The 17,989-nt window shown below is 37.9% G+C and overlaps 1 protein-coding gene across 2 annotated transcripts in view; it reads right to left on the reverse strand.

Annotated features, from left to right (window-relative positions):
* Positions 1–9,694: 9,694 nt before the first annotated feature.
* LOC123566554 (F-box/WD repeat-containing protein 5-like) overlaps positions 9,695–17,989 on the reverse strand; it is a 62,476-nt gene continuing 54,181 nt past the window's right edge. Inside the window, exons 8-9 of one of the 2 annotated variants that reach the window (XM_045360766.2) lie at positions 13,679–13,755; positions 9,695–10,017 (exon numbers count right to left, since the gene is read on the reverse strand). In XM_045360766.2, the coding sequence (XP_045216701.2) occupies positions 10,010–10,017; positions 13,679–13,755 (85 nt within the window). In that variant the 3' untranslated portion in view covers positions 9,695–10,009. Of the gene's footprint in view, positions 13,756–17,989 lie in introns of both variants that reach the window. The other variant, XM_045360765.2, reaches the window with a different exon arrangement.

Below are 17,989 nucleotides of genomic sequence, written 5' to 3' on the forward strand. Positions count from 1 at the left end.
GGTAAAAGTCTGAAGTACACTTCATGCAGGAAGGATTTGTACATGATTTCTGAGCTGCACCTTGCATGCAGTGTAAAAATATATTCTTTTTCATTTTGAATTAATCCTGGAGCTTTCTAACTTGGATAATTGGGTGGACGGATAGCTCAGTGGTTTGCACACTGGCCTTCCAATCCTGAGATCGGGGTTCGATCCCCGGCAGCTACTCGGGAATTTTCAGAAACGCTTTTCAGTGTTTCCCACCCAACTAGAGGTGTACTGGTCAGGAACCCAGGCAATCCTTGCGTGTATCAGTGCTATACACTGGGCACGTTAAAGAACCAGGCTGTCTATTCGAAACGAGCTAGGCTAAGTTAGCCGGATAAGCCTGTATCTGATTTCTGATCTCTCTGTCGTGGGGGCTTTGTCTCACTCTGTCCCTCTGGTCAGATCGCTCTGTGTCTGTACTAGTAGAGGATGAATTATGCACCCTGTGTGGCTGCATTTGAACTATGTAAAGCGCCTTTGGCGCTATATAAATCTGGTATAATTTAATGTACAACGCCGGTGAATATACTATGTGTAAAATTAGGCGTTTAATCAAATAAAGCAGTTTCAGTTTCAGTTTAATTGAAAAGCCTAATTTGAACTTCGTTGCATTACATTTTGTAATACATGAAATAATTACCAAGATAATGCCTCAACAGCGCCCGATTGAGAAGAATTAATAGCTCTCACTGTTATTTGAATACTCTTAAGCAAAACACCATTCTATCATGTTTTATAAAGGCTTTAATGCTCATTATGTTAACTCATTAAGGCCTCACCAAATTAAAAAGTTGTTCATCGGATTTGCCGCTCGTATATTTTCAGAACGTTTTTGGCTAATTGCGCTCGCCCCATTGGAAAAAATCAATACAAAATTTTTTGGTGCGATACTTTTTACGGACGTAAAAGTGTATAAATGCTTATATAATTCCAGTCCTTGATTGTTCTCAGATGGATTTGAATCAAAATAAATACATTCTACGCATACATCGTCTATAATAAATCATAACACTTATATTTAGTTGCATTAAAGTTGTTTCCCCTTGATGCAGTTACGCCATTTTCTTCAAATGTTTACCAAATTACATGCTACAAAAATTGATTTATTTCATTGAAAAGTGGATGAAGAAAAGCATACTAATTTATTTGATAACATCAATCTACATTATTTTGGTAAGGGTAAATACTTATTGATGCATGTCACTTATCTTTTTTCTGTTTTTTTCTGTCCAAATGATCAGCATTTGCATACGAAAGTTGGTGGGGTAAGGAATTTACATTATCACAGCATGTTCGCCACAAGAGTACACAGCATGTATGCAGCAGGAGTACACAGCATGTACGCCGCAGGACTCGGGCCAGGAGTACACAGCATGTACGCCGCAGGAGTACACAGCATGTACACCGCAGGGGTAGTACACTGCAGGCTCATTTGCATGTGAAAAGTGTATGTGCTGCGTACATGCTGCGTACTATTTCCCGCATACTAAATTCCTCCAGCGTACATCCTGTGTACTATGTAATCCACAGCATGTACCCAGCAAGTAGTACGCGGCAGAGCTCATTTGCATGTCAAAAGTGTACTACAAACGTACTATCGGTGTATGTGCGGTGTATATCCTGCGTACTATTTAAAGCCCTTGATTTCAGTACACATCATGTACGCATCATATACGCTGTATGTACACAGCAAGAGTACGCAGCAGGCCTTTTTCTTCTGTAAGGGTGTTTACAAACATGTTTGTTTATTTTATGGACTGTAACTTGATTATGATTAATACATCGCCGGACAACAATAGGTTGCTTTTCACACCTTACAAATAACATGGATATTTTTTGACACGCTGTGATATCGACGAAACTAGGTGTAAAAACATTACAGGTAAGTTGACGGGACTGAAAAATCTCATCGAGCTAAACAAAATATCGACCTAATCATATCGAGGTAATGATGAATAATTACATTAAAATATATAGGGAAAAATCGGGACCGACTAAAACACATCGTGCTAACCCGAGTATCGAGCTAACCGATATCGAGGTAAAGATATTCAACTGTACTTGACCTGTAAGGTGGGGGAAGAAATTGGCCGGTCAGTTCTTTCCCCCCTAGCCAATAATGACGTGTCTTTGGGTAGAAGAAATTGACCGGTCAGTTCTTTCCCCCCTAGCATATACTTGACCTTTCAGGTGGGGGAAGAAATTGACTAGTTAGTTCTTTCCCCTCTAGCCAGTACTTGACCTGTCAGGTGGGCGAAGAAATTGACCGGTCAGTTCTTTCCCCCCAGCCAAGACTTGACCTATCAGGAGGGGGAAGAAATTGGGTGGTCAGTTCTTTTCCTCCTAACCAGTAATTGACCTCTCAGGTGGGGGAAGAAATTGGCTAGGGGGGAACGAACTGACTCGGGTCAATTTCTTCTCCCCAACCGACAGGTCAAGTATATGCTAGGGGGGAAAGAACTGACTGGTCAATTTCTTCTCCCCACCCGACACGTCAAATATTGGCTAGGGGGGAAAGAACTGACTGGCCACTTTCTTCCCCAACCTAACAGAGCAAGTACTGGCTAGGGGGAAAAGAACTGACCAGTCAATTTCTTCCCCCACCTGACAGGTCAAGTATATGTTAGGGGGAAAGAACTGACTAGTCAATTTCTACCCCCACCTGATAGGTCAAGTATATGCTAGGGGGGAAAGAACTCACTGGTCAATTTCTTCTCCCCACCTGACACGTCAAGTCTTGGCTAGGGGGGAAAGAACTGCCCGATCAATTTCTTCGCCCACCTGACAGGTCAAGTACTGGCTAGGGGGGAAAGAACAGATTGGTCAATTTCTTCCCCCACCTGATAGGTCAAGTACATGCTAGGGGGGATGAACTGACCAGTCAATTTCTTCCCTGCACCTGACAAATATTTAATAGTTATGGCAATCAAACAGAAGTTAAAAATTTGATTTGACACAAAAACATTAATTAAAGTTACAAAAAAAGAAACATAATAGGTTTATTCAAATGAAAAATAATACCTATTTCATCTGAAATTTAAATGGAAAATGAATAGAAACTTGTATTCCTAATAACAATACCGAAAGAAACCAGTACTTGAAGGGAAAACTTGACTAGAGGGAAAGAACTGATTAGTCAGTTTTTTCCCCGGGGAAAAATCTGACTAACTAGTCAGTTTCTTCCCCTATCAGAAAACAAATTCCAAGGGGTGGGGGGGAGGAAACTGACCAGGGGGGGAAGAAAATGACTAGTCAGTTTTTTCCCCAGGGGAAAGAATTGACTAGTCAGTTTTTTCCCCGGGGAAAGAACAGACTGGGATAAACACTGGGCTGTTACCGGTATTATAATAATAATAATTATAAATAGCATTGCCTGCATGGCCATAATTTCAGTATTGATTTATTTAAAGATACTGCTGACTTCACACAAAAATAAGAACAATTATGAATTTAAACAATGAATAAGAAACCTAAGAAAAACAAAAAACACAAAGTATGTAATGTAAAATATTAGTTATAAAAAAACTGGACGGATACAAGATTCGAAACGTCAAAAGTATCGCTATAGAGTGATCATATTTCCACCGAGTCATCCCCCGCACCAATATTAAGCCAACTACTGATTTAACTTCTTGTATCTTTTGTTTTAAACGAAATTGCTATCAATTGTTTATTTACATACTGCTAAAAATAAATGCCTTAATTAACTGTGCGATACTTACAAGTGCCACAGTAAAATCTGGTAAACTGAAATGTTTCTTTTTTTTTTTTTTTTTTGAGGTTTAAAGTTTGAAGGTGATGGTTAAATGAAGGTCAAGGTTATCTATATTAGGTAAGTTGTAGGTATTGTCACAAGTTTTAGTGAATGTGATTAAATAAATTGATTCATTTATGTGGGCAGTAGGACCATAAAATGTTTTTTTAAGGTTTTAAGTTTGAAGATGAATGTCATAAGAGGGTCAAGGTCATCTATATATAGGTCAGTTTGTAGGTCTTGCCACAAGGATTGTTGAGTGTGTGTATGAACTAAATCGGATCAATAGTACGGCTGTAGTTGAATAGTAAAATCTGGTTTGTACGGACCACTAGTCAGATTTTGAAAGAATTTCACACAAATTGTCCTTGTGCGACACTGCCGAGAATGTTAAAATTATTTTGACTTGTCAAGGGCTGTGTTCACTTTCCCTATATGTATATAGTTGAATCTTTAAAAATCTTGTATGAAACGGCTGGCCCAATTTAAAAAAAAAATTCACTTAAATGATCCTTAAGTGACCTAGGAGTCTACCGAGTCCAAATTCAAATTTGTCAAAGAACATGGTTGCCACATGGCATGATCACTTTTCTCTGTATGTGCAGAGTGGAAAATGTTAAAAATCAATTACTCTGAAGTTACTAAAGAGATCCTAACAAAATTGAGTGTGCGCTACCACATTATGGTGATCTAAATTCAGTTTAAGTTTCATAGTTCTAGGTCAAATATGTCACAAGTTATGAAGCAGAAATTGCCATATTTATAGTACCCTATAGGAGAGATCGTGTTTGTAAACAAATCCATTGTATTTTCTATTTTTAGAACTGATAAGACAAAGACCGTGTGGGCAGACGCCGAGCGTCCATGTTTTTTTGTAAACAGTGATGTTTTTCTAACGGCTTAAACTTTCTTAAAACACAAATAATATCAATAATTTTTTCATCAATGGAAAGTGTATAAAACAAGCAATTTATTGATTACTTTTGATTATAATTTCGAAATTAAATGGATTAATTATGAAAGCTTAACTTACAGTGTTTTTTCTAAAAGTTTGGAGGATCGCTACGCCGTTATTTAAATGGGAAAATATGAAAATCGTAAGCATTTCAAAACTTTTTGAATTTTTAAAATCCATAAATGAGCAAAAAAGTTATTAAAAATCAAAAATTCAGATCCCATACACAAACGATGTAAAAACATTTGTTTTACCCACCACCAGATAAACAGGTATTTATGCATGACGTCATGGCGATCTCTCCTATATAATTAACACTAGGAAATTGCCATATTTATAGTACCCTATATAATTAACACTAGGAAATTGCCATATTTATAGTACCCTATATAATTAACACTAGGAAATTGCCATATTTATAGTACCCTATATAATTAACACTAGAAACTTCTAAGGGCCATAACTCTGGTGTTACTTGGGCTATCTGACTGAAACTTGACAGGCCCCATTTCCTTGTAGTGGTGAACATGTATAATATAATGAAGTTTTATTTAAATATTCCTAACCACATCCTATATATGGCTCCGGACAGATGGACAAAAGACAAATAGACAACGCCAAACCTATATCCTTCCGCCTTTGGCTGGGGATAACAAACAATATAGTCAGTGTTTATGCCACAGTCAAGTGTTTATGCCACATTTGTTTTACCCACCACCAGATAAACAGGTATTTATGCGTGACGTCATGGCGATCTCTCCTATATAATTAACACTAGGAAATTGCCATATTTATAGTACCCTATATAATTAACACTAGGAAATTGCCATATTTATAGTACCCTATATAATTAACACTAGAAACTTCTAAGGGCCATAACTCTGGTGTTACTTGGGCTATCTGACTGAAACTTGACAGGCCCATATCCTTGTAGTGGTGAACATGTATAATATAATGAAGTTTTATTTAAATATTCCTAACCACATCCTATATATGGCTCCGGACAGATGGACAAAAGACGAATAGACAATGCCAAACCTATATCCTTCCGCCTTTGGCTGGGGATAACAAACAATATAGTCAGTGTTTATGCCACAGTCAGTGTTTAGGCTGCAGTCAGTGTTAATGCTGCAGTCAGTGTTCATGCCACAGTCAGTGTTTATGCCACCGTCAGTGTTTATGCCACAGTCAGTGTTTATGCCATAGCCAGTACTATGTCACAGTCAGTGTTCATGCCGCAGTCAGTGTTTATGCTGCAGTCAGTGTTCATGCCACAGTCAGTGTTTATGCCACAGTCAGTGTTTATGCCATAGTCTGTGTTCATGCTGCAGTCAGTGTTTATGCTGCAGTCAGTGTTTATGCTGCAGTCAGTGTTTATGCCATAGTCTGTGTTCATGCCACAGTCAGTGTTTATGCTGCAGTCAGTGTTTATGCCATAGTCAGTGTTTATGCCATAGTCTGTATTCATGCCACAGTCAGTGTTTAGGCTGCAGTCAGTATTTATGCCATAGTCAGTGTTTATGCCATAGTCTGTGTTCATGCTGCAGTCAGTGTCCATGCCACAGTCAGTGCTTATCCTATAGTCAGTGTTCATGCTGCAGTCAGTGTTTATGCTGCAGTCAGTGTTCATGCCACAGTCAGTGCTTATCCTATAGTCAGTGTTCATGCTGCAGTCAGTGTTTATGCTGCAGTCAGTGTTCATGCCACAGTCAGTGTTTATGCCATAGTCTGTGTTCATGCTGCAGTCAGTGTTTTTGCTGCAGTGTTCATGCCACAGTCAGTGTTTATGCCATAGTCTGTGTTCATGCTGCAGTCAGTGTTTATGCCACAGTCAGTGTTTATGCCATAGTCTGTGTTCATGCTGCAGTCACTGTTTATGCAACAGTCAGTGTTTATGCCATAGTGTTTATGCCACAGGCAGTGTTTATGCCGCAGTCAGTGTTTATGTCACAGTCAGTGTTCATGCTGCAGTCAGTGTTTATGCAACAGTCCGTGTTTATGCTGAAGTCAGTGTCCAGGCTGCAGTGTTTTTGCCACAATCAGTGTTCATGCCACAGTCAGTGTTCATCTGCTGTCAGTGTTTATGCCACAGTCGGGGTTCATACTGAAGTCAATGTTTATGCCACAGTCTGTGGTTATGCTGCAGTCAGTGTTTGCGATGGACGAAAGACGAATAGACAACGCAAAACCTATATCCCTCCGCCTTTGGCTGGGGATAACAAACAACATAGTCAGTGTTTATGCCACAGTCAGTGTTTATGCCATAGCCAGTACTATGCCAGTCAGTGTTCATGCCGCAGTCAGTGTTTATGCTACAGTCAGTGTTCATGCTGCAGTCATTGTTCATGCTGCAGTCTGTGTTTATGCCACAGTCAGTGTTTATGCCATAGTCTGTGTTCATGCTGCAGTCAGTGTTTGGTTATGCCGCAGTCAGTGTTCATGCCACAGTCAGTGTTTATGCCATAGTCAGTGTTCATGCTGAAGTCAGTGTTCATGCCACAGTCAGTGTTTATACCATAGTCAGTTATTATGCCACAGTCAGTGTTTATGCCACAGTCAATGTTTATACCATAGTCAGTGTTCATGCTGCAGTCAGTGTTTATGCCACAGTCAGTGTTTATACCATAGTCAGTTATTATGCCACAGTCAGTGTTCATGCTGCAGTCAGTGTTTATGCAACCGTCAGTGGTGTTTATGTCACAGTCAGTGTTTATGCCATAGTTTTTATGCCACAGGCAGTGTTTATGCCATAGTCAGTGTTCATGCTGCAGTCATTGTTTATGCAACAGTCAGTGGTGTTTATGTCACAGTCAGTGTTTATGCCATAGTTTTTATGCCACAGGCAGTGTTTATGCCGCAGTCAGTGTTTATGTCACAGTCAGTGTTCATGCTGCAGTCAGTGTTTATGCAACAGTCCGTGTCCAGACTTGCAGTGTTTATGCCACAATCAGTGTTCATGCCACTGTCAGTGTTCATCTGCAGTCAGTGTTTATGCCACAGTCAGGGTTCATACTGCAGTCAATGTTTATGCCACAGTCTGTGGTTATGCTCCAGTCAGTGTTTGCGCTGCAAGTCAGTGTTTATGCCACAGTCAGTGTTTATGCTACAGTCAGTGTTCATGCCACAGATGGACGAAAGATGAAGAGACAACGCAAAACTTATATCCCTCCACCTTTGGCTGGGGATAACAAACAACATAGTCAGTGTTTATGCCACAGTCAGTGTTTATGCCATAGCCAGTACTATGCCAGTCAGTGTTCATGCCGCAGTCAGTGTTTGTTTATGCCGCTGTCAGTGTTTATGCTGCAGTCAGTGTTTATGCCACAGTCAGTGTTCATGCCACAGTCAATGTTTATGCCATAGTCTGTGTTCATGCTGCAGTCAGTGTTTGTTTATGCCACAGTCAGTGTTCATGCTGCAGTCAGTGTTTATGCCACAGTCTGTGTTCATGCTGCAGTCAGTGTTTATGCAACAGTCAGTGTTTATGCCACAGGCAGTGTTCATGCTGCAGTCAGTGTTTATGCAACAGTCCATGTTTATGCTGAAGTCATAGTTCAGGCTGCAGTGTTCATGCCATAATCAGTGTTCATGCCACAGTCAGTGTTCATGCTGCAGTCAGTGTTTATGCCACAGTCAGGGTTCATACTGAAGTCAATGTTTATGCCAAAGTCTGTATTTATGCCACAGTCAGTGTTTACCATTTTAAAACAAGCAAATTCGATGAATTGGTATCCCCCGCCGAAAGGGTTTGCGGTGAGGAATGGCAAAAAAATATATCCAGCAAAAAGTTAAGGATGAAAAAAAAAAAAAAAAAAAAATGGGGTGTTGGGGGGTGATGCATGATTGGGGTGGTGGGCATGACTCAGCAGGGTGGAGGAGTGAGGTGGAGGAACAGTACAACTTTGCATGTTGATAAATATTCATTGATGGTTTGAAAAAAAAAATTAATAAAAAGAATTTTTTTTTGGGGGGGGGGGGGGGGGGGGAGGTGTGACCAAGGCAAGATGGTGACCATGTGTGGGTACACAACTTCACATGTTTATAATAAATGTTCATGGAAAAGACTGAAAGAAGTTTAATGAAATTCTGGTTGGTTTGTTATGTACAAATCTATAGATTTTTAAACAATCAAAGGGCAATAATTCTAAGGAAAATTGACCAATTAAAAAAAAAAAATGACAGGCATCATCGAAGTATGCTGGTTCGTATTTATTTCAAGTTTCATAAAATTCTACCAACTTGTTACTGAGAAATGGCTGTAGACGTTGATTTTTCATTAAATCAAGGGCAATAACTCTAAGGGAAATTGACCAATCAAAAAAAAAATTGACGGGCATCATCGCAGTATGTTGGTGCATCTTTAGTTCAAGTTTTATGAAATTCTACCTGCTAGTTACTGAGAAATGGCTGCGGACGGACATTTTTCATTAAATCAAGGGCAATAACTCTAAGGGAAATTGACTAATAAATAAAAAACTTGACGGGCATCATCGCAGTATGTTGGTTCATTTTTATTTCAAGTTTCATGAAATTCTACCTGCTAGTTACGGAAAAATGGCTGTGGACGGACGGACACACAGACTGACCATCATTTCAATACCCCACTCCCGATTTCATCGGCGGGGGATAACATATCTTGTATAATGTTTATCACAGTTTCAAACTTTGATGTGCATGTATATCTGTTTCAATAATTCAAGATATTACTTTTATTTCTGATACACGAGACCATTCTATTAAATGGCCAGATATTTGGTAGTCCCTTTTGTGACCTCTTGAAGCAATGTCTAGAAGTATTCAAAACAGGCAAATATCTTTATCTCAAGCAACTATTACACAAAGTTATATTAAATTTCAAGCCTTTTACACAGGATAAAACATGAAAGAGAGAGGGAACAGAATATACATAAATCAAGAAATATTAAACTGGAAAATTATAGAATAACATAACAATAAGATATACTAGAAACTTGTATTTTCTTTTCCAATATTCATTCTCTAAGTAATCTGTACATGCATACCACACTAAAGGGTGGCATTACCAGTAATTTAATAGGTGAATAAAGTATAGTTGCCTTGAAAAGTACTTGATATATTAAGTCAACTACAGGCACTAACATAATTATGTTTATTCCTTCATATTTGAAAGATTCTATCACAGTAAATGATATATTTGTACATGTTCATATTTAATATCACCATTCTCCAAATTTGCTCATTTGGGTTTCACTGTAGTTCTGCACGTTTGATAAACCAGAAGTAACGGCGTAACGTCACTTATCTGAAAAACATAGAAACCTGGATTTGGCGTAGGGAAATGAAACTCATTTATGTACTAGAAGATGCTTTTGTACAAATGCATAGTAATGCTAGGCAAGAAGTCGATAGGGGGCTGGAGCAAAAATCAAAAAGACACTGATGGTTGGCTTAGTGACTGAAATGCAATAGGAATCATCTACTCGGCATATCCAATCATCCAATTAAGTTTCAACATTCTGGGTCAAGTGGTTCTGAAGTTATTGATCGGAAACGGTTTTTCATGTTCTTGCCCCTGTGACCTTGACCTTTGAGTGACCCCAAAATATATAGGGGTCATCTACTCTCCATGTCCAGTCATCCTATGAAGTTTCAACATTCTGGGTCAAGTGGTTGTCAAGTTATTGATCAGAAACGGTTTTCCATGTTCAGATCCCTTTGACCTTGACCTCTGATGTAATGATTCCAAAATCAATAGGGGTTATCTACTCTGCATGTCCAATCAGCCTATGAAGTTTAAATATTCTGGGTCAAGTGATTCTCAAGTTATTGATCAGAAACGGTTTTCCATGTTCAGGCCCATGTGACCTTGACCTTTGATGGAATGACCCCAAAATCATCATCTACTCCATAAGCCCTATCACCCTATGAAGTTTGAACGTTCCAGATCAAATGGTTCTCCAGTTATTGATCGGAAATGAAGTGTTGATGGACGGATGGATGGATGGATGGATGGACGTACAGGGCAAAAACAATATGGGGGGAGACATACTTAATGGCAACTGGTGAGTAAATTTGTTTCAATGGCAATGTAACTATCTTTCTAAAGTAAATAATATGATATGACATTAAGTTATTCAAAAAAAATGTCTTAAAATCAGCTTGAAATGCACAGATCTCTTTAATCATGGGCAAATATCTCAAAAACAAGCCAAAGGACCTATATATTTTATTTCACAAAATCATCGGCTACATGTTCGAATTATGAATGTTAGAAGTTTCATTAAAGTGTACATTGTAGAGAAAATTCAATTTGCGAAAACGTTAGCAAAATTGTGATTTTCCCATCAACTCCCATTATGAAAACTTGTGTGAGGTCAAAATTTTTCAAATCAGTCTAGCAAAAACTCGAGCAGTCATGACCTTATCTTTTTATTTGCCGAATTTTTTAAGTATATTCAGAAGTTTTGAAAAATCAGGGTTTAATTAAATTCTACCATGATTGTAGAAAATAATTTGATCTGAACATACTGAACTACCTTAAGGCAAACAAACACCTTCCAGGTTATATGGCACTATACAGTACCAAAAGGTTTGGTTTCACAGGTCATTGACATGATGTATGGAATCAAAACTTTTGTACCTGCTAGAATCACAGAGATAAGCAAAACCAAGAGTTCAGGCCTGCAAGTTATCTCTTACAATCATGCATGGATTAGACAGTGGTTCTATTGTTTTCATACTACATATTGTCCCAGAAACACATATCACTCTGTTCATCTAAAAGTTATTGCGCTTGTTACATTATCCTCAAAATTCTCATAAATGCACACATTGTCAAGATTTTTGCCAGTCTGTTGGTTTTGGACCGATTTTTTACTTTCAGACCGATTCGTGAAGTGAAAAAACAAAAATCAGTCTGATAAAAATGGAGAAAAAGTATAAATTTCGGTCTGAAATCTCAATACACGATCACCTGCCAATGTTTATCGCACCCTCAGATAATCAATATATGTGTCAAACGGTCTGATTGTCACCTTGGTAATTGGTTCGTTACTAGCATGTGACATAACAGTGCTCACACGGCACATCCTTTAATGTTTGCAGGCAGCCGACTATTTTTGACTGGTTTCCAAATGCTTCTGATTGGATCCAAATGCTTTTGACAGGGACCCACTTCTTTTATATAGATCATTAGCCGATGGATTGTTTTATTTCAAAAGGCTATGTTTGAAGATGGGTAAAAAGAAACAAATGGTCATTGCATTTAATGAGACATCACACAGGAAACCAATACAAATAATTTCTGTAATTACTTGATCTGTAAAAATTACATGATTCATTTGGCAGTCCAGTTGAAACAAGTACAGAAAATCATCTTTGCAGCCCGTCTGTACAAAAAAATGGGACTGGCAAACCCGAATGATAAAGAAAACTGGAGTGGCGGACCGGCCAGTTTATCAAATTGGTCCTAAAAAACGTTTCAGTATGATTTTTGTTTACATCAGAAGAGAACATATAACTTTATAAAACGTAGCTGCTTATTGAAGTACAATGCCAGTGAAATGAAATATCCGCGTAGATTGATCGATACCATGATTAGGATGGCAGACCCACATGACCATACACATGGGAAATTCGATCTCAGCATTCACATAACATACACATTTGGTCCGTGGCAGAATACTCTAAAAATACTGAAGATGTTTGGCAGAGACTATGTTTCCAGTAAATCACTTTGTCACATTGTACTTTTAAAAGATCCGTCAAATAATGAGGAAACACAAAGTACCTGCCGTGTATGCAGTACCAAAGTCATGTGCATTGGCTTTTAGACTAGTTAGTTACACGGTGCCAAGTAAAAAATGCCTAGGCAATTTTATCCTTGCAAGTATTTTCTCCGAAAAAACATCTAAATTTAAACACAGTAACGATTATATACACACCGTATGACTGTTTTCATTGTATGGTAACTCGTGGTGACTGGAAAATCATTTCTAATGCATGACATACTAATTTCTTTACATCATGTTTTACAAATATAGTGTATGTGGTAATAATGGTGGGTGGGGTAGCACCGATGTCGTGATTTCGTTTCGGACCGATTGAGTTTTCAAAATTTCTGGAAACCTAGTCCCAAGTGACAATGTACTGTTCAGCAAAGTTAATACATCACAGTCATCCTTAACCTCTCAATGATGATTGTTTGATTAACATGGAACATCTCTGAAGTTAACTTAAACCACAAATCAATAGAAAATATGCACATAATAAGTTTTTAGCAGAGATACATGTTTAAACAAATACTGTTGAGATCGGTGTGTATCATTGTTTTCAAGAGGAAAACTACACAAAGCTGTCTTTACTAGGAATGAAGATAACATACTTATAGCAATATAGGTATGGATCTCAACAATTAAGATGAACAATCTTGATTATTAAAACTTCTTTTCTTTGTCTGTCATGTAGTGTACTGCACCTATAATTCATCTATTACTTTTTTACATGCAACTTTTTTTCATTTCACATTATTAGCTAAAAGTAAAATATTCAAAAAAAATAATACTGATCATTAACATAAATGTGATATATCCAATGCAGCAAAATATTTCTACCTGGTATTGTTGTCACCAACAGGACTGACTGAAGCTGAACACTACAGGCAGGTGACCACTTAATGTAAGTTAAATACCATTACATACAATGCATGTCATTTTTTAATACAGTATACACAGTATGCCTAAGACTATATTATGCAATCAAGATATCTCTTATAAATCTGATTTACATGAATAATGAATTCATAAAATTTTATCAGGTTCTTTCTGCATCATTTCCCACATCAGTGTTTATTTCAAGACGTTTCATTTCTGCTTTGGACCGCCATATTTTTATTGTTTTATCATCACTGACAGTGACAAGGTACTCCTGATTACTTGAGCAGAAACCAACAGCATTGACCACACCTTGCTCATGCTCGTACGATGCTAAAAGTGATTGGTAATGTCGATCCCATAGGTACCCTCTTGCATCTTCACTGCCACTAAAACAGTTAGATATAAAACATGACATGATAAACATACTAACAATAACTAAAGCCATTTTTGCCATAATTTCACCATCCAACTTACAATAACTATTTTGAGATAAAGCAATTTTGCCTTAATTTCATGATTCAACTTGAAATAACTGTTTTGAGATAAAGCAATTTTGCCTTAATTTCATGATTCAACTTGAAATAACTGTTTTGAGATAAAGCAATTTTGCCTTAATTTCATGATTCAACTTGAAATAACTATTTTGAGATAAAGCAATTTTGCCTTAATTTCATGATTCAACTTGAAATAACTGTTTTGATATTAATCCATTTTTGCCTTAATTTTACAATTCAACTTAAAGGCGTATGCTAGATAAAATTTTCACGAGGCAGAAATCGCATGACGCACCGATTACGACACCGTTTCCGGTAAAGTTTATTTTCAACGCTTGGGCAAAACTAGTCGAAATGATAGTATATACGTTTCAGGACGGCATGATAACTTTTGACTATCACTGTCCCGTTACTTCCATGCTTATTCTGAGTATTTCTGTAAGGAAATCCGCAATCAAAACGTATGCAAGATAAAATTTTCACGAGGAAGAAATCGCATGGCTCACCGTTTCCGGTAAAGTTGCATGGTTTTGGATATTCGGACAATCGCTGTGTTTATTTCTAATGCGTGATCAAAACAAATCCAAATAAAAGGATGTATGTTTTGGGACAGCGAAATAACGTTTGACTGTCACAGTCCCGTCACGTCCGAGCTTATTGTGCGTATTTATGTAAGGACACCTCCGATGAAGTTTGTTGGGAACGTTTTCTGGTACATGTACATATGAATGTATTTATAAAGATAACAGGTCTGATAAAGAATTTTTGTTGACATTAAAGCATACAATTGTCTCGCTGATATTTGTGAACGTAAGTTTTGTGTTTTTGTTTCTGTCGTTTCAGTGTCATCTGCTGAAACCGGTGTCGAGGTAGATATCTCCTCGCACTTTTTCACATATTTCCAAAGATTTTAGTCTTTATTTAAAGTTATGAGTTACATTTGACCCATTTGACGTTTCTTTATGAATATTTATTGGTAATCGTTTAGAGTCTGACCAGTATTTATGACTACTTTGGATTTATAATGTTTTTTTTATTTCTCTGCATGAAGACCACAAACCAGTATCATAAAGGGGCAATAATTCAAAATGAAAATATGAAAAATCTAATTCGGTGACCACCCTTTTTCTTTTTATATTTCAAAAGTAAACATTATATTCTGCTATTCTTGCAAGTTTAATCAAATTCCTTTATGTAGATTTGGAAATATTAACTGCTAAAGAAAATATACAATGTTTCATAATTATGATGCTTTTTTGACTTAGAAAACAACAACAACACACAAGTGTCATGCAACTATTTCTTGAATTTCATGAAAATTTCTTTTTGTTTTGAAGGGAAATAATCATGTCTTATGAGATTTGACTTGCAGTTATACTTCATGAATCATTTATTTGATTCCTTGATCTTATATGTTATGGCAGACACGCTCTAGATTTCAACATACACTTGTACCATGGTCATGCATTATAATCTGAAATAAAATGAAAACGAAGTCGGTGACCCCCATATTTCTTTTTATTTTTAAGTTACTTATAGAATGAACTAACAATATATGAAATATGAACAAAATCTGTTATTGGGAAAAAAAGGTGAAATTCTAGCATACGCCTTTAAAATATTTATTTTGGATAAAGCCAGATTTCAACTTGTATTAACTATTCTGGGATAAAACCATTTTTGCCTTAATTTCAATATTCAACATACTAAAAACTGTTTTTAGATAATGCCATTTTTGCCTTTATTTCACCATTCAAATTACAATAACTATTTTTAGATAAAGCCATTTTTGCCTTAATTTCACCATTCAGCTTCATTAATAGTTAACGAACTGCTATAATTCAATGACAGTTTTGTATTACAAAACCATGCTCATAGATTTCTATTTAAAACTTAGGTACGAGGTAAAGAAATTTGGAAATAAAAATTAACTAGAATGTGTCTGTAGGACACAGGGTGTGGCCCCACTGGTACATTTGTCATAAATAAAGGGCAATCGTTCAAATGTTTGCAGTCTTACGGGGTATAGCCTCAACAAACATTTTATAACTAGAAATGTGTCCATGGGACACAGATGCCCCCACTATATGACAAAGGACACAAATTTTTTCCTAGGTCAGGGGCCATAATTCCTACACGACTGAATGAATCCGGGCACAAAACCCCAGGTGCACAACTGCACATGCTGACCAACATTCCTGTAAACTTTGGTGACTCTAGGTCAACTAATTTTGGAGCTATGCTCGACACAACATTAAAATGACCAATTTTTAACTAAGTCAGGGGCCATAACTCCTACACGACTGAATGAATCCGGAAGCAAAACCCCAGGTGCACAACTGCACATGCTGATCAACATTCCTGTAAACTTTGGTGACTATAGGTCAAATACTTTCGGAACTATGTGCGACACAACATTAAAATGACCAATTTTTAACTAAGTCAGGGGCCATAACTCCTACACGACTGAATGAATCCGAACGCGAAACCCCAGATGCACATGCTGACCAACATTCCTGTAAAGTTTTGGGACTCTACGTCAAATACTTTTGTAGCTAGGCGCGACACAACACTAAAATGACCAATTTTTACAAAGTCAGGGCCCATAATTCATACACAACTGAATGAATCTGGACGCAAAACCCCAGGTGCACAACTACACATGCTGACCAACATTCCTTTAAAGTTTTGTGACTCTACGTCAAATACTTTTGGAGCTAGGCGCGACACAACATTTTCGGAAGGACGGACGGACGGACGGAGGTTCCTACATATGGATACTTATGTGGCTACTCTTTTGTTCTCTCTATTGTTCTTTTAGCCACGTAAGAGAAAAATAGCCACATAAAAGCCTTACGGAATGAATGACATCAAAGAAAAAGTACAGTTACCTATTGTTCCTATAGCCACCTAAGTATGCAAATGTGAGCTCGGACAGACGGAAGGACGGACGGACAGACAAGGGCAAATCTATATGCCCCCACAAAGTGGGGGCATAAAAATGATTCATTATTCTAGGCCATATACTTTTTGAGCTATGAGCATCACAAACAAAAATCCACAATTCTGGCTATTTGAAAGGGCCATAACTCTGTAATAAGTGCTAAGTTTCTCAAGAAGAATGCCAAGTGTGCAAGGTCACATCATGATAAAGACTCATGCAAGGTTTCATGAATTTACATCAAATACTTTTTGCGCCAAGCATGTGTGCATTTTTGACTATTTCAGGGGCCATAACTTTAAAAATAGGGGGTGGAGCCAGCCAAAAAAAAAACAAGAGCTGTCACTAATGGTGACAAATGCCCCCGCAGCACCTTGACCTTTGACCTGGTGACCCCGAAGTCAGTAGGGGTGGTGTACTCAATAATTACTATCAGCATGTGAAGTTTGAAGGTCCTGGGTGAAGTGGTTCGCGAGTAAAGTGCCTTCATGCAAAAAGTTAACGTTGGCCCGTGACCGTGACCTTTGACCTGGTGACTCCAATGTCAGTAAGGGTGGTGTACACAGTAAGTACTATCAGCATGTGAAGTTTGAAGGTCCTGGGTGCAGTGGTTCGCGAGTAAAGTGCCTTCATGCAAAAAGGTAATGTTGGCCCCTGTGACCTTGACCTTTGACCTGGTGACCCAAAAGTCAGTAGTGGTGGTGTACTCAATAAGTACTATCAGCATGTGATGTTTGAAGGTCCTGGGTGCAGTGCTTCGCGAGTAAAGTGCCTTCATGCAAAAAGTTAACGTTGGCCCCTGTTACCTTTACCTTTGATCTGGTGACCCCAAAGTCAGTAGGGGTGGTGTATTCAATAAGTACTATCAGCATGTGAAGTTTGAAGGTCCTGGGTGAAGTTGTTCGCGAGTAAAGAGCCTTCAGGCAAAAAGTTAACGTTGGCCCCTGTGACCTTGACCTTTGACCTGGTGACCCCAAAGTCAGTAAGGATGGTGTACTCAATAAGTACTATCAGCACGTGAAGTTTGAAGGTCCTGGGTGCAGTGGTTCGTGAGTAAAGTGCCTTCATGCAAAAAGTTAACGTTGTGACGAACTAACAAACTAACGAATGAACGAACGAATGGATGGACAGTTAAAAACTAATATGCCTCCCTTTGGGGGCATAAAAAAAAGTAAGAGGTGCGCA

The sequence above is a fragment of the Mercenaria mercenaria genome, chromosome 8 (genome assembly GCF_021730395.1).
Source record: "Mercenaria mercenaria strain notata chromosome 8, MADL_Memer_1, whole genome shotgun sequence".
In the NCBI taxonomy this organism is placed as follows: Eukaryota; Metazoa; Mollusca; class Bivalvia; order Venerida; family Veneridae; genus Mercenaria; species Mercenaria mercenaria.